Source organism: Puntigrus tetrazona, chromosome 13, assembly GCF_018831695.1.
Source record: "Puntigrus tetrazona isolate hp1 chromosome 13, ASM1883169v1, whole genome shotgun sequence".
Lineage (NCBI taxonomy): Eukaryota > Metazoa > Chordata > Actinopteri > Cypriniformes > Cyprinidae > Puntigrus > Puntigrus tetrazona.
Window position 1 is genome coordinate 7,631,019 of NC_056711.1, and position 23,842 is coordinate 7,654,860.

General features: G+C 36.0%; 1 protein-coding gene across 3 annotated transcripts in view; it reads left to right on the forward strand.

The window, feature by feature from the left end:
* LOC122357079 (pro-neuregulin-3, membrane-bound isoform) overlaps positions 1–23,842 on the forward strand; it is a 243,779-nt gene that overhangs the window by 152,985 nt on the left and 66,952 nt on the right. For all 3 annotated transcript variants that reach the window (XM_043256270.1, XM_043256272.1, XM_043256271.1), the window contains one exon: positions 2,070–2,199. In XM_043256270.1, coding sequence (XP_043112205.1) covers positions 2,070–2,199 — 130 coding nt within the window. The remainder of the gene's footprint in view (positions 1–2,069; positions 2,200–23,842) is intronic.

The window sequence follows — 23,842 nt, forward strand, 5'->3', positions numbered from 1 at the left end:
GGGTCTGAGTAGATCTCCAATCTCTTAGACACTTGGCCCTATCTCACCTCCTGACAGAGAAAACTGACAGTCTGCAGGAAAGCAGCCTCTGTGAATCCAAAGAAAAGGGCTCAGTAATGAAGCTGATGGTCTACTAAGCTGTTATCAATATCATCAGTGTTCTGAGGGATGACTAATGGAGATCTTGTTCACTGCACAACCCGTTTTTGCTTTGAACACAAAGCACAAGCGCTTTGCATTGATTTCGACAGCCGTTTGTCAAAAGGTCTGGCTATGCATTCAGATGCAATTATTGGAAAATGAAGGGAGTTTTTATTAAAAACATTTATAGTTTTATTTATTAAGGTCCTGAGATCCTTCTCGGGGCCGTTCTGTCACCTGGCAGCCTGAACGCATGCCAAATTAGCCTCGAAGGACCCGATGAATATCCTGAAAATTAATGAGTGTGAATTTGATATCTTTCGCAGGTGATACTCAAACAACGTTATTAGTGACTGCAAAAGAATTGCGCAAAATGAATGTTAATTAGTTATTGATGTGTATATTGCAATTCTAGAAAATTTAATTAATCATGTTCCCCGACCCGTACATAAATTCTATAAGTAATTTAAGCTTTAATGTTAATGTTTTTTTTGTTTTTTTTTACTCCACAGTCATTGGCAACTGGGGGCTTTTCTTACCAAATATTGATATATGCAATTAATTTGTGTAATTAATCATGACAACTTGTAATTAATTTCACAAATGCAAGGGTAGTTTGAATGTTTGTGCAAAGAAACAAGGCAAGTCGATTTTATTTGAATAGCATTTTTAGAGTACATGTTGTTTCTAAGCAGCTTTACAGAAAATCATGATGTTTATGTAATAGTATCTCAATGAGATGTGCTGTGTATATTGTCGTATATATTGCCTGTATGTATGCATGTTGAGTTTTATATACAGCAATATTAGATATGGATATATAGTAATAATAATAATAATAGAATGACAAAAACAATGAAACGGTTTACATATATATATATATATATATATATATATATATATATATATATATATATATATATATATATATATATATAAAAAATCTTCTTATGCTATTGATATTGTCATATTGTGAGTCAAAGTTTTTCAGGCATACTTTTCAGGCAAGCTTGCAAACATTGTGAGGACTGTAATAAGTGCAAGGTTACCTTACCATGTTGGCTTTGGCAAAGTATACTTAGCGTCATTAATCACAATGAAGTCTTTTTTCCCAAATAGTAGAGTCCTGTATTAATTCTAAGAAGCCAGAGAGAGTGATTACTTCATTGATCTCATTCATCATCCTTCAGTAATGGATCAGGAGCAAAACAAATTCATGCACACTGTACAAGAAGTAATAACAAGCTATATTTAGCAGAGTAATAAGACGACATTTGGTTGCCTGTTTCAGAAAGGTATAGATGATGTCTCTTGCATTATCTGGTAGTTATTTGATGATCTTTGATGTTGCTTCAAAGTGTGTGCTTGTGTTTTGTTTTTGTTTTTTTGGGGTTTTTTTGGTAGTCATCTGAGGAGGTGTCTTAGATTGTCAAGTACAGTGAAAGGAAAACTGTTGAAAGCTATCGATTTTAATGGTGATGAAATACTCTACCAAAAGAGTTCTTGTACTTCAGAGTTCTTGTACTTCTTGGCAGTGCTTAAAATGGTGTAATCCATATAGAAAATAGGTAGGTTATGTGCTAAGATATTAAAAAACATATGTTATGATCTAGTTACATAATGACAGATTTTTCATTTTTGGGTGAACTCACCCTCATGTCATTTCAAACCTGTAAATTTTTTGTGTAACATTGTGTTAGAGATATTTCTAACTTTTGTGTCATAATGAAATTCAAAATAACATCTACGCTATTATGTGACATTATGCAAATATGTGACATTATCCCCCATATTATAAGATTTCCTCACTTTTTTTTTGATCTCTCTGACTGACTTGCTAACCTTTTGCTCACCTGGCTGACAGATTTATCCTTTTAATCTGTTGCATGGCATAATTTTTCTTTCCTCTTTTCTGTTTTATCCTTCAGCATCACCAACTCTACCGCCTTTGAAATCGGAGCATTTCAAGCCGTGTCAGGAGAAAGACCTGGCCTATTGTCTGAATGACGGGGAGTGTTTTGTCATCGAGACCCTGAGCGGCCCACACAAACACTGCAGGTATGACTGCACTTCCTGTTTCTGCAATGGAGGGAAGGGTCGGCCTAGTGTTCGCTTAAGAAATAAATAGAATCACTACGGATGGGAGGCTCTTCGGTTTCAGGCCGATGACAATTCCATGTCCCATTTTCTGTTAGAATGATCCTTCTGGAACAATCTGCCAGTAAATCTCTCTCTCTCTCTTATTTTTGTCTTCGCCTTTTCTCTCTCTCTCTCTCTCTCTCTCTCTCTCTCTCTCTCTCTCTCTCTCTCTCTCTCTCTCTCTCTCTCTCTCTCTCTCTCTCTCTCTCTCTCTCTCTCTCTCTCTCTTCTCTTCCACCTCCTTTTTCCTACTCTTGTGTCTCATTGCCCTCCTCTCTGGGACTCTCGCTGTTGCATGAAGCTCTTAGTCATGCTAACGATGACAGCTTTGTCATAGCCTGAGAGCTGTCTAAGGTCCCTTCTCTGCTAATTAAAAGTGGCACTTTGCAGAAGTTCATTAAAGGCTTGTTTCGGCTCTGTGGGCTTTTTCTCAAGGTTGAATATAGGATTCACAAAATGGAGGCAGAGAATTTCTGACACTGATGTGTTCACCTTTTGTACGAAGCGTGAGCACCATTTCGAATAACATTTCCTGGATGTGAGGGTTCACTGCTGTAGGTTTTGCATGAGCAGTCTTTTCCTCATTTGCCTAATGGAACACAGAGACATTGCATGTTTGAAACTGGAGAGCCAAGAAGGAGCAGAAGCCAAGTGTCCTCATTTTAATCAGTGGTAATTGGTGGTGTTGTTTTAGGTGGCCCATTTATTTGACTGAAGCTTAGCTAGTTCAAATGCTCTGGCTCTGATTAATTCCCTGAATGCTCTTCCCTCCCAACTTAAAGCCAAGGACATCCATGCATCTGTCTGTTCCTCAAAACAAGGTGATGATGGTCTCAAAGGAACAATTCACTGGAGAGGGTGGATTCTATAGAAAGATAAGGCTATTAAATCTATTTGCATGGCAGGGCTTTTCACTGCATTTTTAATCATCTACTGTACATAAAGCTAAGCAATTTGTGCTGAATTCCACTCTTTATTGATAAATCAAGAAGTTTGCATACCTGAATGATTCATGGTTGCGTAAATCTGTGCTTTTAGTCTAACAAAAAGTGACTGGCACTGATTTGATGTGTTTGGAGTCTATATAAACTATATATTGATGCTTTATGCTGCTTTAGATGTGTTTTGAGACCCCTGCTTTTCAGCATGTTATATACTGCTCTTTCCTCCAGACTGTCCTTGATGCTTTTTTGTGCCCCCCAGTGAATGCATCTAGTTCACCCGAAGAGTGTCGTGTTATTGTATTAATAGATTTAATAGTGTTTTGTAAGTGTGCCCTGATTTTTTCTAGATGTAATGATTGACTAATGGCTCATGTACCATTATATCATTATATCTAAATAAAAAGCCTGGCTGCTTGTAACTGACTGCCCTTTTTGAGTCTAGCACAGTCTGGCAGTGTAGTTTTTGTATTAAAATTAGATATGCAGTGCTGCATCAATAACCCATTACACATGTTACATTAGATGGTTATGTGCTTCATTTTACGTCTACTGGCTCTTATTGAACATAAAGCATTGTGTTTTAACTGTGCAACCAGTTACTTTCTCAATAAGCTCATGTTTGGTCTCACCAATTTGCTGAAGTGCTATCACTTTAAGGGTACCATTGTGTTCAAAGATCTAAAAGCTATAAGTACCATGTACAGACAATGTCCTCCAAACACGAGTGAGTCTATGAGGGGGGAGGGAGTCAAAACCGTGTTAAAACAGGCACAACATGGCAACCAGTAGATGCTGCTTACTACGAGGATATCAAATGATTAAAATAACTCTGCTTGCGCATGTATGAGCAATAGGCATGACCGGTAGAGAATCCCGTTTTCTTGGCTCTTCCAAGTTAAACAATCCCTTTGTGTCTGTTGACCTAGATTCATAGAGCATGTGGATTTTTAGTTGAGCTCCTTCATCTGGTCTGTAGACCTATATACACATCAATGTGATTACATAAATTGAGGACGGTTGTTCATCATAACCCAACCATGTGTTTTAGCAGTTGTTGGAGCAAGCCATGACTCAAGCTGACAGATTTAAACTCCATATGGGGGATTCAAAGTATTGAAAGTTCATTATGGCCCATCAAAGTTAATATTTTTGTATGATCAATCAAAATTAGAATTTCTTCATTACCCTATGTTATCACAGTCCTGGTAAGGATTATTAGGAATACAGACAGAGAATGAATGTAGTGTCTCACAAGGAAATATCAGTTTACATTTCCAAATTTTCATTTTGCTATTAATTATAATAATACAGTTTGTTTGCACAAGCAGTCTGACAACAACCAGTGCTTCACACAGAGATCTGATCTCTTCATCATCCAATCTGTCTGGAATGACATGAAGAAACAGAACCAACTGAGACAGACTAAATCAAATTTGCTTCAAAAGATCTACCTGCAAAGCAACAGTACTGTTTTAGGCACTTGTGTAAAAGTACTATAAAATGAAGATGCTGTCAAAAACCGAAAATATTTAATATATGATTTTCTTTGTCGATCAACTTATATTAACTAATTTTAAATCAACATTTGATGTGACCATCCTTTGCGTTTAAAAGCAGCTTGTGCCCTAGGTACATTTTCCACATACTTTTTCAGGTTGCTTTTGTAACATCTTGGAGACGTTGCCTCTTCTGGATTTAGTCAGAGATCAGATTTCTGTGTTGAGCACTGGCTGGTTTTGGAAATATCTGGATATATAAACTGATATTTCCACACTACAGCAAAGGATAGAAATAACTGAATTAAAACCATTTTTAGATGGTGAAAATATATGTTGGTTGGCTTTTAAATTACACTGCCCACTTCTCTCTCTGTATCAAATTCAGTTCATGGTCCCTCTCAAAACATCAAAAAGAGCAGAAAGCCACTCGGTCTGCTTCTAAATTTTTTTCTATTGCGTCGGTTTCTTTTCCTGTGAGAAGTCTATCTATGATTCACTGTCTTGTCTTTCTACCAACATGTCCTCCAACCAATAACCCTGAAATCTGAAATACGACCCATCAGAGCATTGTGTGGCCCCTACACTGTTTTGTACTATTTTATGCGCGATGTAATCTGAGCATTGTGTTATACAATTCGACACATGAGTTTGAAACCTGTGAGCGTACATGCGCATTATAATTTATGATTTTGCAGGAATTTTGTAATAGGGTATGTTTAGGTGTGAGGTTAGGTGTAGTCATTCGTATGAATTACACCCGTTGTTTTAATTGCTGTGAGATCGGTGTAAAGAACACACTCACACACTGCATTTAAACAAAACACACATTTTGATTGGTAATGACAGTCATACATCATTTCATGACGACAGACGCAACACAACACTGTCATTATTTTTTACGTGTGCTAGAGGGCACTTAACATACAAACGTAAATATAGGTCGTATAAGGTGCAAAACATTTACATTTAGTCATTTTGCAGACGCTTTTATCCAAAGCGACTTACAATTGAGAGTACAACAGCGATTCATTTTTTGAGAGACAAACAGACAGAGTAAGTGCTTATAACACCCAGTCACAGGGAGCCTATAAGGTCGTTATTTTTGTTGGAGGACAGGCTGCTTTCTACTAACTCTTGGAAAGAAAAAATGCCTCCTCACCTGTGCTGTCGCCAGTGCTCGAATTGAGGGTTTTTTTTTCCCATTGTCGAAATAAATGACAAAAAGCATCCCCTCTGTAAAATGACCATCCCCCTTACCATCCCCTTTGAAATGTTTAATTTTGTGCATTACATGAAACTTATCATGCACATGAAATGTTAAAATTGTAGTTATGTTAGGACTGGCCATTGAGAACTCGTTAATGTAACAAGCGCCCAAATACTCCAAAAATGATGAAGCAAATCTTCATCATTTTCTGCGCAACATGTTTCTGAAGTTGTTTAAAAAGACAGAAGGTATGATTTGATATTGATACATTCCCCTGACATATTGTGTGTGACTGTGAGGGACTGAGAGACGATAGGTGAGCTGACGTTATCCAACTTCGCAAAAAAGAAAGAAAAAAATTGTGCTATTAATTTTACACAATAGCTCAGAGCAGCATGGTGTTCTGTTCCTTGAATAAATCTGTTTTTGAAAGAATCAAGTGATCCAGTGATTCAACCGTTCATTCAGATGGACTCACTCCCTGCTTCCCAATGTGTATAGCCTACTATCCACTCTCCCTAAATAGTATTTAAAACTACTAATATCACATATAATTTAAGATGGATAGTATGCACATTGGGACACAGGCACTTGTTTCGTTTCTTATTGAATCAGCTGAATAGATTTTTTTTAAACAGGGACCATTTTTGTTGCCGTTTTTTAATCCATGATAGACCTAAATCTGCCAAAAAAAACATTCAGCAAAAAGTTTTATTTATAAATATTGCCCATAATTCCTTAATTTGAGGCAAAACCTTACAAATAATAGTTAATAATAAATACATAATTTTTATATAACAAAAACCCCGATTTTTTTTTTTTTTTTTTTTTTTAATTCGACCACTAAGACATAAAAACACAACCTGTTCAGATCCATGTGAGGTATAAATTCAGCACCTGAAATATGTTTAACATTTAAATTTAACATTTCTTTTTATTTTATTATTTTAATAATACATGTCATTCACATCCAGTAATTTTTCAGTTCAGATATATAAAGCTTGAAACCCATCCATTTTTCCATCCATTTTTTCTACAGCTGCTAAAGTTGAACAAAAAAAAGCCTAAATTTTAAGTAGAATTTGAAGTGAATACGAAATAGAAGTTGTGTATGTAAATTTTGGTGGGGTTAGGTGAGTCCTGTATTCTTGTGTGTCAGTCTATGCTCAGAAAGTTTTAGAAATGGAACAGGTTGTTTTTGCATCTTTGTTTCAATAAATGATCTTTTTTCTCTGTAGACAAAGCTTCGAGTTCTGACATGCATACAGCGTATTTTTATAGTGATACTGAAAAAGATGCATGAATAAAAGAACAATAGAAGGTGTGAAATGAAAGAAATGAAAGGAAATCTGTGAATCAGCCAAGCTGGCACTGCCAAAGCCTAAGTAAGTCACTGCTCGCTTATCCTATCCTGGAGGTCGGTGTTGGATTTCTCCTCGGCTGCTGGGTATTTGACTCTTGTTAGCGTTGAGACGGTAAGCCTCTACTGCCACAGCAACACTGCAGCAATCCCACCTGTCAGTGTGCCGCCACATGGGGCCGAAACACGAGTTGAGACCTCACGAAGCCCCCTGCCAATATCACTGCAGCTGAAGGGCCATGGCCGCTCTGCTAAAGGCCTCTGGTCTAAGAGGACTGTTGGGAGGGAGCGAGATCGTGAGATTAATTTCAATGGGCTGTGGTGTTGTAAGGTTTTAAATTGGATGTGAATTTTGTGGTTACAGCTTATAGCCTGAAGCTATGATGCAAATATAGGGAGCATTTGCAATGGGTTTTGTCAGGGGAGGGATTATGAATGCATGCAAAGCAGATTTATTGTCAAATATGCATACAAACATTGTCTCATGAATAAGCAGAGAGAGAGAGAGAAACAGAAATGGATGTATTATTGAGTATGCTTGTGATACTGATTTTATTGTTAAAACATCACAACTCATCATATGAAACAAAATGCCTGCCGCCGAAAGTCTAGAATCAATGAGAGGAAAATTCACAAAGATGGAAGCCATTTTCGTGTCTCTTTCTTCCAATTTGCAATTCATTGATCCGGAACAGTGAAAGCTGGCGCTCCCCAGACATTATAAAAGGCTTTTCTCTAGTCTTTGGTCCAGTTCACCGACAAGTGGCCTATTTTGTTAGACTAGAGAACGTTACATCTGATGCAGTGGCTCTTGATTGGTTGATCAGCACCCAAAAATGTGTCTGATGGGGATGAACATCAGAAAAGAACAATGCTACACAGACATCCACCATTAGGATAGGAAAATAAGTTTCAATTGCATTTTAAAGTGAGAGTACATTTTATATCGTTATATCTATTTTTATATAAATATGTACATTCATTCAAAAGATTAACTTTTCAAGTAAATGCTGTTCTTTGAACTTTCTGTACAAATCCTGAGGAAAAAAAATACAGTAACAGTTTCTACAAAAATATAAATCAGCACCACTGTTAGGATAGGAAAATACATTTTAAATGCTTTTCAAATTAGAGTACAGCTTTTTTTTGTTTGCTTGTTTGTTTGTTTTGAATCCTGAAAAAAAAAAATCCACAAAACTATAAATCAGCACCACTCTTTTTACATAGATGATAATAATAAGAAGCAGCATGCTATTTAATCTAATTACAAGTGCTATTTTTAGGATCTGATTACGTAATCCAGATGATTATGTTCACCTTATTAGAGATAAAAACATCAAGCACTAAACACTAAAACGTTTTGTGAACGTTCTTTTCAAGAACCCAACTAGCAGCATTGGGGATCCTGTTAGTCAATGCTTGAGGCATATAGAGCCCCAAAAGGACATCTATTCTAGTAGCTTTGCATGCCTCTAATACAAACATTTAAAAAATTAGCCTTTCCTTTCGGCCATTATGTTGCTATAATATACTACAACAACCACTGTTGCCTTGAGAGTTGAAGGTAGACTGCTGTCACCCACTGGACTGGCCATTTAGAGAGGGAAAAAAAGATTACGTTAACCTCACAGCCCTATAACCTCAGCAGATGTTTTGCAGTGCTTTCCTCTGATTTGCCTTCTTTTCACTAAATGTGCTACACTATTTGATACACATAACGTTTGCCTTTGAAGATTCTGCCACTGTGGATGAGGCAAGATGTTTCTGTGCCAATTCTGAGGCATAGAAAAGCCCTCCTCTTATCAGGCTCAACATGACCTTCCCATGCTGAACGAAGCACAACAGTAGGTTTCCATGTGATGTTCATCCACCCATGTTATGGAATAAGATAGCGATGATGTGATATCTGCCAAGGTAAAAGTTATAACTGTGTGTAGAGAAAAGAGTTTCTTTACGCCGCTTCAGAGCACTTCATCCATGAGAAGCTATCCTGAGACTCAATGCTCTGGCAGGTCAGATTAGAGGGATAGAGAGGAAAAGAGAGTGTTAGATAGCTCTGCTGTGAAGTGCAAAGAAAAGTAAAATGAATCTGAATTAGTTTCTATCACATTTTAATGCCAATGTTATTTTCCAGAACTGGATAAAGGTTTGGCGTATCTGACCAAGCCGTGATCTCCTATTATAAAATAGATAGTTCTGCAGTTCCAGCTGTATTTACAGTTACAGCTACTGTATGACCTGTTAATCATATCAGCGTAGTATTTCTTTTGCTACATAGCAACATTTTGAACATTTAAAAAAATATATAATTTAATTAATTTAAAAAATTTCAAATGAATATGTCTTTAGTGTTTTGATGATTTATAATTTTTTTTAACGTTTTTAATCAAGAATAAATTAAAAATCATTTTATGAGTATAGTAGGAAAGTATTTTACGACACCTAATTTTTTGCTGTGGATGGATCGTTTTTAATAGGCATTTCTAATTGGATTATAGCATGTCAGTATGCATTATTTGAAGTGGTATCTATATGCGAAACAGCTGGGAAATTCAAGCAGGACTGGAAATAGAAAAAGTAAATGTTCTTAAGCCAGACAGAGACACATAATAAAGAGCCCTTACAGAACAGAAGACATGAAACACAGTAAGAGCAATATCAAGGAAAGGAAAACTGGGAAAGGTTTTGAGATCTTTGGTAAAGACATGGGTATCTGCAAGCGATATGGTGGAGAACACAAACGTGTGATGTGGGATGGTTTGAAAGAAAATGTGCCGAATGATACGAGAGGATAAGAGATATTTTGCAAGGATAGAAAGAAAGGAAACAAGTGGTGAAAAGAGGTTTGGATGGCAGAGGAGCACTTCTGTTTTTAGAGGGCTCATTTTTCGCTCTTGCAGGTGAGCGTCTTCTTAACGAGGTTGAAATTGTTGGAAATTGAAGGCACTTGTAATTTCAATCACTCGTGCAGGAGGCCGCATGCACACACACTTGAATCAGAATGTAAATTTTGTTTCATAATTCATTTCAAGCACTTGTCGCATGTCAAACCGCAGCCTTACTCAACCAAAACAACAAAAAAAAAAAATCATTAATTTTCAGCATCAAATGGAAATGCATGAGGATTTGTGAAGGGGAGACTCTAAAGCCTAAATGAAATAATTTTCTTTTCTCTTTTTCATTTTCTCTGCTACAGATGCATTACCTTCACCAGCGGTCAGCCAATCAGCGCTCTCTTATTCTATACCGTATGTGGGGTTTAGATATTTCAGTTGCCCCCACAAACTCTGTTCCATGCAGCCCTGATAAAAGATCTAGTGGAACAATACAAACAGCCAAAGCTCAGCCTTGTCCTATAAAGCCTTGTTCTCAAGGTCTACATTTTCCTTAAGGACAGCCAGTTAACAGCAAACGCTTATCATGATAAATGTAGGAGACTTTTGTAGCTCTGATGTGAAGTGCAATCTACTTTATGCTGGTGGATAAATCATTCAGTTTTCTTATGCGTGTATGTTTCAGTCAAACAATGACAGCGGAAAGAGAAAGCAGAGAATAAGAGAAAAACATTATGTACTCAACCTTTGTGCACTTTGTCTTCCAAAATGACAGCTCATTTCACAAGCGTGCTAGTAATCCAACACACCCTTAGGGCTCTGCCTTATATATACCGCATCCTAATGTGTAGCATGTTTTGCATGGGCGCTCAAAATTGAGGAGATGAATCGAAAGGCTAGGGATTCTTATTATTTAATGATGTCTTTTTTAAAATCAGCATGAATGCGGTCTAGTAATTGGCTTTAACTGTAAGCTAAATAACAGCACTAAACAAACACAAAATGTTGTTACATATTTCATTATTTTTTTATGAAGTACTACTAGCAACTAATCTTGTCATATGAACAACCCGTTTGAACCAACTCATTAGAATCATTTGTTCAGGGAAGGAAAAACACTTGTTGTGCGTTATGTGGCTACGTTTTACTAAAAAACTCATTGGAATCTGTTTTAATTTTATATATTTAGTTTTTTTTAGGAATTGAATTATATTATATATTAATTGGTTGTGCATGATTGATTTTTTAAAAAAATGACTCGATTAGAATCATTGATTAAGGAGTCTTAAACTGGTTATGTGGTATGTTTTGGATTTACAAAAGAAAACTCATTGAAATCCTTTATTCAGGATTATAATTTTACAGGTTGTGCAGTGATTAGTTAAAAATGACTTATAAGAATCATTTAGTCAGGAATCATATTATGAGTATGAGTCACAAAAAAGGGCAGGAATTTACACTTGTTTTGCAGAATGTTTTTGATTTATTAAAAAGAAACTTTTGCTGCATGTTTATGGTTCAGTAACTGATCATTTGGAATAATTAATTAGGGAAGTTGGTTGTACAGCAGGGGTGGGGAACGTTGATCCTGGAGGACCACTCTTCTGTAGAGTTTGGTTCCAACCCTGAGGAAAAAAATACCTACCTGCATCCTAAAGACCTTGATTAGCTGGTTCAGGTGTGCTAAACTCTTCAGGGACGCCAGCCCTCCAGGATCAACATTCCCCACTCCTGTTGTACAGTTTTTAGGATTAATTTAAAAAAACCTATGTTTTTGATTTGCTGAATTCATTCATTCAGGAATCATATTGCCATGCATATTATCATATGTTTGATTTCCTAAAAAGCACTAGCTTGTAAATCATGGCTGATTTCACTGTATGGTTTTCACTAGAAAGAACAGACTCATTAGAATGATTTCTTTGTGAGTCAGTCCAAACGTATCTGTTTTGTGCCATTCACTGGGTATTGCAGCACCACGGGAGAAGTATTAGGATGATTAACAGAACTGAACATTTTCAATTGTCTACCTTAAGTGTGCTGTTGTGTTTTTATTCATTTCTAACCACTTGCTGAACTCTTACTCTCTCACAGTAAGCCAAAGAGCTGTGGTGGGATCTTTTGATCGTGACCAGCCCTTCTCTAAAGCCCACTTTAGTGAATAATTCTCCCTGATTAAGTCATGATTAGGATCACTCTGTTAATCTAGCCCCGCTCTCGCCCAAGGCAAGAGTTCAGTCAGAATGCAATTTCCTTACCTCTTGAAGTTTCAATTGATTTGTGTTGACTCCATTGTTATTTCTAATTAATATGGTTTAACAAGATAATTGTGCAATTGTATTAGCTAGCTTTGCCTGATAAATAGCAGGGAATTTCCAATTAACATGCATGCAACCTGTACAATTCAAAGTGCAGTTCCTCTTTCCGGCTGTAAAGAATGGGTCAAATGTACAGATCTCGTGTGCTGGTCATTTACTGGTATTCCCATCCTTGTGAGTGTGTGTGTGCACCTGGTACACACACACACACACTCACAAGGATAGGAATACCAGTAAATGTTTTACCTTGTGGGGACGTTGTTTAGGTCCCCATGAGGAAAAAAGCGTATAAAACACACATTAAATTTTTGGAAAATCTAAAAAGAAAAGGTCTGATTAATAGGGTCTGCTGAGGACGTCGTTCAGATGCACAAAATAGTGTATCTTGCAGTTCCAGCAGGTTTTTTCTTAGTGAATATCTGATTTGGGGTGGGCCTATATGAATAAGAAAAATAAAAAAAGAATGTGTCAATGCAAATATGTTTTTTTATGCCTGAAAGTCTTTTCCAAAACTACTGTGCACATAATAATTTAACAGGCATTATTCTAATATATACTGAGCGACAAAAAATGCGTTTGGATTGAAACATATGTAAATGTATCCTATACTGTCAATCTGCTAACACGCATTACATGCACACACACGCAATTATCGCAATTACACACGCAATTACACACGCAAAACGTGATAGATTGTTTTAAAACTGCTTAAATTACTAAAAATACTGATCATTTGTGATCTCCTTAAATATTCCCAAACCATCTGGTTACCTCTTATTCTTGTGCGAATTTCGTTTTCACAGATTTGACAGAGCTAGTTAAAAGAGGTTTGTTTTTGTATAAATACATAGTTCAGTGGAAGTGTGAAGAATACTGCAACTTCTTCAGGCAAGCCTCCTGAAACCAGATTGACTCTAATAAATTATTTCACTCAGTACAGAAATTGTGATGTGAAACTCTCTGAACCCCTGATATTTAGACTATACTACAAGTGAGCATTTTAATCTAGGTGTTATCACCCTTTTCTTTTTTAGTAAATAACCCACAATACACCTAGATGAGTGAATGCAATTTGTTGCACAAACATCATCTGCAAGTCTTAGTGTATGGTTTGATCAGAAAGAGTCACTAACCTACACATTTACATATCCACACACATTTACTGTAATAACGCCACTCACATTCGCTGAAACTTGACAATTGGCACATCGGGTTTGTTCATCTCCCAGTCTTACCGCTATCTGCTTTTACTGACGGGCCAAGAGAGAAAATGAGAGGTGATGGGAAAGTGCATTACACACAAATAACATGAGAAACCTCTTTGTTAATGTGCAAACAAAGTAACATAACCCCCAAGCTGCTGGTGTATATGAGGGTGAGAGAAATACAGTTTCTAAGCAAGGCATCCCTTTCAAGTCAAGAAGTTTGATATGCTAATTGCATGCAAATGAATGCAAATGAACCCTTCTTTCCCCCCAAATTCGTTTTTCGTTTGTGTAGAACCATGCAAAAGCACAGTGATTTTCTTCTATAAATAACTAAATCAGAGGCAAATGAAAAGATAATTAAAAAAAAAAAAGTGTGGGCAGGCTTCCATTGGCCGCCCCCCCCAAAAAAAAAAACCCCTTCAAACCTTGAAAAATGTTATTTGCTATTAAGAGATGTACTTTAGATGAGACAGTCTCCAGCAACGCAGAAATGCAAAAGCAAAGGTAAAATCATAAACAAGGATTTAAAAGGAATCAGAAGTAGAGGAGTAATGCCAGATGTAGTTTAGGGCTGCAGTGATTTGCATGGCTAACCCCAAGGACAAATACAGTGATGAATGTATTCATTTGAGCTATTACTATTAAAGTAGTATGTCACTGAAAGGTTAGCCATGTCTGTCTCTGCTTGCGTCTATCTATCAATCTATTTATAGTTCAGCACATAAGAATGATATTGATTTTTTTTGGAGTCTAGAGGGCATTCAGCATCTACCTATCCTGTCCTCTTATCTGGGAAGTTGTATTCATCTTTTTCCTGCACAATATAGATCTGTCAGTGTGTCTCACTTTGATGATGTAATTGTTATTCTGCGTCTTACTGACAACCAACTGCCTGCTAGATGATTTGTTTTGTGCTGTTCTTCAGATGTAATGTATTTATTTTCTCTTGTAATTTCAAATTGGCGGCGTTTACTGTCATTTTCCTTTGTAAATTGTAATATATATTATAATTAATAAATTATATGTAAATTTATTATATGTAAAATTATATGTAATATGCATATTGTTGGCATAAATAAGGTTTATGAGAGTTCGTATAATCATCATGTTGAAATATGTTATCAAAAGTTTAAAAACTTCTTCATGCCACTGGGCTATTTACTATTATGCCACAGCTCTGACATTTTCTTTTCAACTTTTTGCATTTCTGTTTTTACATTTTTCTTTCCATCTCAGACTTTGCTTGAAAGCACTTCAGCTCTCAGCATTCCGATATGAACTGTAAAGTTGCTTCCCCTTAGTAGTAAAATAAACAGTTGCTGTTCTTAATAGCCTGGAGACATCGCAACACATTTAAGTATTCTGGGTTTATAGATATTTTGCTTTAGTAACGCTTCAACCTGTCAAGCGTTAAATGTTTACAGTTTAAAAGTTTTGAAAATCCCCTATGCAGGTGTTTGCCTCTCAACGCCCTCTCGCATCATGTCAACATCTCTTAGCGATTCAGCGAGCTGTTGCCAAGGTACCTTGCACCAGAGATGTTTGTTTATTTGCTCGTTTTATTCTGAACCCATTATTTAGCTTGTTGAGAATAAGCGTACAGACAGACACACACAAACCCTCATATAGACACACTCATGCACACTTTTTCTCCAAGGAGAGTTTATAGTGACACTTTTCAAGGTCTTCAGGTTTTAACGGAATTTATTTTAAACTTTTGACAACTTTACGCATAATCCTAAACGGTAATACTATGAGCATTTGCAATTTAAATTCAGAAACTGAATTGGAATTTAAAAAGAGGTTCCCAATACAATTGCTGAATTTATTGAATTTGAAGTGAAATTGAAAACAATGAAAGTAAAAACCGCATGTGAAATTGCATTTACTTTTATTTAAATCTTTAAAGACTCGATATTTAAATAAATAATTGCATGCCTTATATTAAATACAACAAAATACTGCTCATAATGAGTTCCCTTTCTAGTTCAATGTCCTACAGCAATATCGCTGTTAGTGATAATACGTTTTCATAATATGCCCGAGCACTATAGAAGTCCGGTCTTTAACATACTTCATGAATGCATAAGCGACATAATGAAAGATTTGACCTTTGAGCCATTATATGAAGTGCACAAAGGATGCCACTGCATTGCAATAACAGCAGCACCTCCATTATTGAATTCGTATGTATTCAAAGGACTTAGATAAAGAGAACTTGTATGGAAGCAACTTCACCTGACTCTAATTGGATGAAGCCCTTTAAAAGCCAAATAAATCATATTTCTATGATCCTCATGACACTAAGTGTTGATAAGAGCACTGCCCTTTGCAAATCATCAAGCTCTAGTTCTCTATGCCTATTGCACTTAATAATGGAGCATCAATGTGAGAGAATCTGAGCAGAGTACCCAGACTGCATGCAATATGCAGAACAATTTGTCGTATCTGGAAAGTTCATGAGAGGAAATGAAAGACGGTTTGAGGCATTCCCATAACTAAAATCTCATTGCGTTTTCATATATATTCAACACACTAACCTGACTATATCAGTGAGAGTACAGCACAATAGCCCTGTCTAGTGTGGATGCGTTATCGCTTCCTATATTTTGAAATCACTTTTTGCTTCTCAAGAGGATTGGAAGTGGAAGTAGTTGTGTGTGATTATTGAAACCTTCAACTCACTTCAAATGCAGTCAAAACTATGATCAAACATCAGCTAAATTGGAGTTAGCAAACACCAATACCAAAGCATAATATCTTTATATATAGGGACATCAGTGCAATTGTGTCATTCTTTTTCATTTTGTTCTAGAGAGGCATCTGCTTTATTGCACACTGAAGAGCTTTTGATGCAGTCCAGGATCTTTTCTGTCTTAACTCAAACCCGGGAATTCATTGCTTGTGAGTAATGGCAAGCATGTCACGCCACTAGCCTTGGCATCCATCACTGAACCCCACCACAAAACCTCTCTATTCACGAACACGACAGGACATCAAGCGTATTCATGAGTCTGATTCACAGAACCGCTCTGTTCCTACCAACACCAACTGTATTCATCTAACTTTAATGCTTTTTTCTGTTTTCCAAAGCTAAAGGATTTAAATCTCTTATTTTCTGTTACAATGTAATTGAACTGTTGCCATGACAATAAAAAGACTGCAAAAAAGAACTAAAACACAGAGAGCTATGGGCTAGAGGGTTTATTTTTTTACTATATACATTCCTTTTTTATTTTAAATGAAATTAACTTGATAACTTACCTATTATAATAATCTTCTGCTATTTAAATAAAAGCTTTGCATGTTTGTATTTGTGTGTTTTGTGTATATTTATTATGTGTATACATAAATACACACAAATGCAGTATATATGTTTGGATTTAGTTTAATCTTTTGTTTTATATGCTATTCTGACTAGTCTTCTTGACTAACAATGAACTCTTCTATATTTATTTTGGTCGTTCAGCGCATAAAACTGCTTCTAAATAAGGCGTATACTCACGCTTTATGCCTTGAGATATAAATCAATGTATTTTGAACAGCCCTTTTGGCCCCAATTTTGTCTGCGCTACAGACATGTACAAACAATACACCCAAAAACTACTGTATTTGTTTTAAACATTTCCTCAAGGAAAACGAAAAACATTTAAGGTTCCTCCATGCGCAGGGAATAAGCGATATTATTTTGACCACTAACACTGGCGGGTAAACGCGTGGCTCGATTCCAGATCTCTTTTTGGAATGAAAGTTGCTAAAACTAGCGACCTTGCACCCGTTCCCGCATAGCAGGCTGGCCTAAGTTATATTTCCTCAAACCTGCAGGCCAAGCAGACTGACATAATGGAATTTATAGAATCAACAGAGATTTGAAGAGCTCACAGAGGTGGCGCAATAGCCTGCAGACACGGCTGGAAAACAAACACACAGTTTCTCACCTCGCATTGAAATATGGCTCATTTCATCTCACCGCTTTCCACATCTGTCAGGACTTTTGTTTTTCTCTTGACATGCGCAGGGCCTACTGCAATGGATTTCCTTGCCGGTAAAGCATGTGGGTACAACAATGTCAATGGTGTGACCCTAAAGACAGATCCCGCTGACAATTACACATCATCACTTTTTCTGTCTTGCCAGAGTCTTCTCGATCATCTGTGTTGTTAACAAGGCATAAAAAGACCACAGCCTGTGTAATCCAGAAGAGCATTTGTAATAATATGAGCAAATCAGAGAATAATGACCCAATGACAAGACATGAAACAGCAGAAATATGTGTCCTTTTGCTTAGCTGGTGGAATAAGCTTGAAGTGAAGAAGTCTAAATGTGCCTAATTACGCCTCTCAGTTTTCCTCACCCACTCTACTCTAAAAAGAGAATAATAGCTCAAATGCGTCACAAGTGGTAACAGTATCTGTTTCTGCCATTAAAAATACATTAGTAAAACAGAATGAAGAACAGTTATGAAATCTTGGCCTCACAGCTTCTTTCTACTTTATGTGTGATGTGAATGAATGCATTTCTAGCGTATTAAATTGAGGTTATTTGTGCCTCACGCTTCTGAATGAGTTCATTTTCAGATAGCTGTCAGCAAATGAGTCTTCTGAGGCATGCTTTACCTTGAAGGTCGGTCACCTTATATGACCACTAATTGTACACAATGATTAAACACTGTTAAAAAGAATTATAAATGTTATGCAATACATATGAAGAAGAACAAAAACAATAATAAAAATCTGTAGTTTTTACTATTGGTAGTACATCAAAAGAATAATTTTGCCCTTCAAAGAATTTAAACCAGAGTTTACAGGCGTTGAAAGCTTTTACATCTCTCTTCACCAACAGTGCAACTGCTGATATAATTATAAAACCATTAGGTTTATTACAGAAGAAACTTCACTTCCAGGAAATGGGGAAGGGATATCTCACCCCAAAATGAAAACTGTTATCATTTACTTACATTCTCATGTTCTTCTAAACCTGTATGACTTACTTGCTCGTGTGCAACACAAAATCTATATTTTAGGTAATGAACTAACCACCTCAGTTAACATTCATTTTTATTTCATCCTTTTTCCAGAAAAAAATCAATGCGATTGAACAGTGACTGAGCCTTTTATCCTGTCTAAATCTAACCAGACAACCAGTTACTATGAGAAAATGTAATTATTTTTAAAGGTGTCGATTTCATATGAATTTGTATGATTTGTATTTGTAAAATAAGATTGTTCATGTTACGAATTCCACGAGAATGTATTGATAAATGATATCAGAATTTTTGTGGTGGGTTGAACTATCTCTTTTAGGCCATGTTGCATCGTCTCAGCTGGCAAGAATGTTTATGAGAGTGCAGTAAATTGGTAGCCAATGGCCTAATGATGCTTTAAAGAAAGAGAGAGAGAGCAGGCTCTGTATGATACGCCGTTATGTTATACCTTTTACTGTATCATTAAATTGTTCTCTGCTCTTTGTTTCTCTTAAGGGAGATCATGACTAGACATAACAGGAGCAGTGTTAGATTGTACAACTCGGTTTGTCTGTATATATGCTTGTGAAAAATCTTACAAAGTATATTGCAATTTCATAACTTCAGGGTTAATTTTTTACCACGCTCACAAACTGCTAAATAAATAAATAACGAACTGATCTCTTTTATTTGCCACGGCTGTATACGTTCTTGTACTAAAAAATGCAGTCAGACTTTCTGTTACGTGCCTGAGGTTCTTCTTACTGTGTATTTACATAAGTTACACCATCATTTTGTGTCTTATTATGTTATAGATCACTTTATTTTTGATAGAGTACTTAGCTGTAAGGAGCAGTCAAGAGGGGTTTGCTTGTTTTCACTGCATGGTCTTAAGCTGCTGGACAAAGACTGCAGGTTTTACTGTGGTGACAAAGTAACTTTATTACTCCTTATTAGTGTACAGCATGGAGGCTTATGGAGATGTAAAAGGGCAGATCGATGCGGTGAGAGGTAAAGTGAATGACCTGCAATGAGTTTAATAAATCTGAGCGTCTTTGAGGGAAGTTAAACCCTCCTGAGCCATTAACTTGTGTGTCTAAACACATGAAAGCTCACACTATACTCACATATAGATTATTCTCTCCTGTCTGTTGCACGGGGATCTTGAGCACAGCACTGTGCAATGTTTTATCTGTATTTATGGTAACATACATGAGGTTGATAACATACTTTATAGCTTAATATGAAAACCCATTTCACAACAGATGTCTGTGGGCATAATTACTATACCAGAGGCTTCTAGAAAGATGTGTGGATTCATGTAATTTGCTCAATGCCTCTCAGGATATTTAATTCTTGTACAAACAGCACCATGTAATTATGGCCTCGTATACCAATTTAAGCACCATTGTTTGTGTCATATTTTCCAGGGACTTATGGGAGCCTGATACTGTGTGTCACTAGGTTATTCTATTGGGAAATAATGTAATGAAGAGGGCCAATCTGTAGCATTATTTGCTCAAGCTACAAAAGCAGCAGTGGGCTTATATAGTATTTCTGCCGCAGTGCTTGTCAACATACAGTATAAAGAGCAGTAATGCTTACAATCTATAGCATTGTCCAATGTTGTTTCTTTTTTTAATAATTCATTTTTTATTGTATTGTCGCATATTATGGATTCTTTTATGGCTTTTATTATTTATCTTATAACATCATATTCAACCGTTTCACTTTTTTTTCTGTACACCACAGTATGTTAGTTGCACTCTTTCGTAGTATTCTGGTCATATCGAAATGCATCAATAAAGAGGGAAAATAAACAAATTAAATGTATACACGTTGGTCTATTCTTGTGTATTCATTATTTTCAGTTGAGGTATTATTACTTATTTATTTGTGACTGATATTTTTAACATACATTTCCCACTCTAAACTCTTTTTAAGAGCGTTGTCCCATTAACACTACTGAATATGACATCGAACAACACTTTGAAGACCGAGGCGTTGGAAGTCACTTATGATTTGTTGAACTGCCTAGCATCGTATTTCTTTTCCATTGCAACGTATTGCATTGAATCTAACAGTGTTGAACTGAATTGAAATCGGATTACACTGCTTCGCAATGGAGTGAAACGTATTGCATCGGCAGCTGCTTTAAATATATCTTTAATGCATAATATCACTGTATTCTCAGTTATGGAGATTTACATCACTGTTATGGAAGTATAAAATAAAACTGCAGAATTATGTTCTGGGAGTATTTGGTAGATACTTTCAGCCCTTTGACATGGCAATATAGGGGTAGTTGCAATCAGGGTTTGAATGTGACATATCAGCAAGTCATTGTTTTTCTGTTCATTCCAGAAGATGTGCTGCTTTTGATTGCTTCGCTGTAACTTTTTTTTTGTCTGTTTCTCATTTTCTCTGAAACTTTTGCTGCACTGATTAAACAGCAAATGTGCTATGGCTTGCTAAGATCACAGATTCCAGCTCTGGGTTTGATATTCTCCATGCTCTTTCTCTCTTCCCCTCCACTTCGATTCCTGCTTCCTTTATGTCTGTTACATCATGTCCGACAAGATTCTGGCAACAAGCAATTTGTTTGTCCACACTAAAAGAGAAAATATGGTGCAACACATCAAGATCACAGCTAATCAGAATGATGTGGATGAGTACCAAACAAGTAGAAAATGTTGTGTCACTTATTCTGGCGATGGCTTGTTAAAGTAAAAACTCAGATTTAAATGGATGAAATTGTTTTTCTCACTTGTCACCATATGGCTCTGTGCCGTTGCTTTATTTTCCATACCAGAGATATCCTTGTGCTGTCTTTAATTAAACAAGTTAGTTATGTTTCTCTAATTGAATTGGACAAGCAGTGTTCCGTGAGGTTTGACATTTATTATAACAACACTGGGACTCTTCACTGTTCGTATCAATATGCTTGTCTGGTGTTTGTGAGTTGTGAGTATTGCCGAGTAGAGCTTTGCGATTTTGCCTGGAGCAAAGAGTGTTTTTTTGTTTTTTGTTTTTTTAAATATTGAAGTGTTGGTGATTTCTCTAGCTTCAGGATCGCTCAGAGCAGGGTTTCTTTTATCAGTTAGCATGGAAAGAGTGGAAAAATGAAAAACCAGAAGTGGAGCTGGAGTGGCTTTATTGCATATATAAGTGCTATAAGGCAACAGGGTTTTTTTTGGTTTATTTTTTTTTTCTGTAAAGGCAATAAAAGGCACTGGAACATTCAAAGCAAATATTAGAGTGTGTTCAGAGCAGCCTATGCTGGCTGTGCACAAAGACTATAAAGTGAGACAATTCCAACTCTGCAAGGACAGTCTGGCGCTTCTGACTCACAACCTGTAAGTAAGGAATCTGCTGCTTACTATTCAAACGATAGTTATAAGGAGTGTAGAGTAGTGCTTGTTGTTAGTCATTTCTTCAATCACAAATGCAGACATGGTGTTAGGTTTATATGGCACACTGCAACGCAACACTTAGATCAGCAACAATAATGTGATGTAATGTAAAAAGAATCGTTTTTTTTAACCTTAAACCACATATACACATTGCATTACACCAAATACACAAAATTATAATCTTTTTAGGACAATCATAACACTCCTTTAATGCAGAATTTGCCTTTTTTTGAAGAGGCAGTTGCCAACGTTTCATTTCAATGTTGTCTTTTTTGTTTTGCTATGTCATAACATTGTAGTGCACATCCCTTCCAATAAATCATAATTAATCAAGATTTTACAGTTCTAGGGAAGCAGTAGCTTGACCTGCATGTGAACTGATCATCTCCTCTGCTATAATACCAGTTTAAACACAAAATTAAAATGAATAATCATCCAAAGGTATGTTAAAAGAAAGATTTGTATAATTTACCGAAATCCACATCTTGATGGATGTCCTATGTGATCAATTAATCAGGGTTTCAGCAATGCAAAGACATAAACAATGTAATACCAACTGACATTTTATTATTTTACATGTACGTATCCAGATTAATCAATACTGAATCAAACTGAACTGAAAATTTATTCAAATAGAAAACGTGTGTGTCAGAATCTAACCAGATCATCAAATTGTGTGTCAAACCTAGCCCTAAACATATGTGAAGCACACTTTATTGATAGAGGATGGAGATAAGGATTCCAGCTGTTCAGAAGCCTGATAACATTGTCATGTTGTGTAGCTCATATATGTGCTATGTTTTTATAAAGACTGAAATGTGCAACGAGCTGTATGAAAGTTCTCCTACAACTTCTTTTAAACCAGATGTGCAGAATGAAGTCTCTTGTTTTAAATTATTGCAGAGATCCTGAAAATCACTGTTCAAGGTACAATAGCTCAAGTCAGTTGCCTGGCAACTGCTGTCATAGCTTTGCTACCGATACGAACATTGAGTAGAAGATGAAAGAATTTTTTTTTTTTAATTAAACTTTAGCAGACATCATAAACTCAGTAATGAGAGAGATGGGAATTTTTTAGGACTAAGTAATGCTCTTGTGTTTTATACATGAATGCTGCTTGCTGCCCTTCTGTTAAAATTACAGGAGCACCAAGATAATAAATATTAAAATTAATCAAAATTAAAATGCTGGACATGACTAAAAAAAGACTTAATTAGAGATTAAGTTATGATATACATTAGTATCACAGTCATACTTTAATGCCACAGTTTTTCCATATTGGAAAAAGCATGTTCTTGCTTCAACTTATGTATGTTATGTATCTCTCCCATCTAAGTGCATGCACTTAATCGCACTACTGTGTTAGAGTTTGCATTTAACATATATATATATATATATATATATATATATATATATATATATATATATATATATATATATATATATATATATATATATATATATATACACATTAAATAAACACATGCATAATGTCTAAGCCAAGTGTTTGTGTGAATATATGCATATTTGAGCACACTTATAGCCTTTATGAAAGAAAAAGAGAAGTAGTCAAGGTTAAAGAGTAACTGGGGTTTTTTTAACCCTCTACCGGAGGACACATTAAGCCTAAGGGATGGAAAGTGATTATGTGGCCATGAATGAACCTTGCAACTCAAAGGTTTGAAAACATGTACATGAATTATTGCTAATCTTGCTGGTCAAAAGCTGGGAAAGTTTGAAAATATAAATAAATCAAAGTACTGAACCAAAAGGAAGATGAGAGAGAAAATATGCTTGTGTTTGTGACAACTGTCCA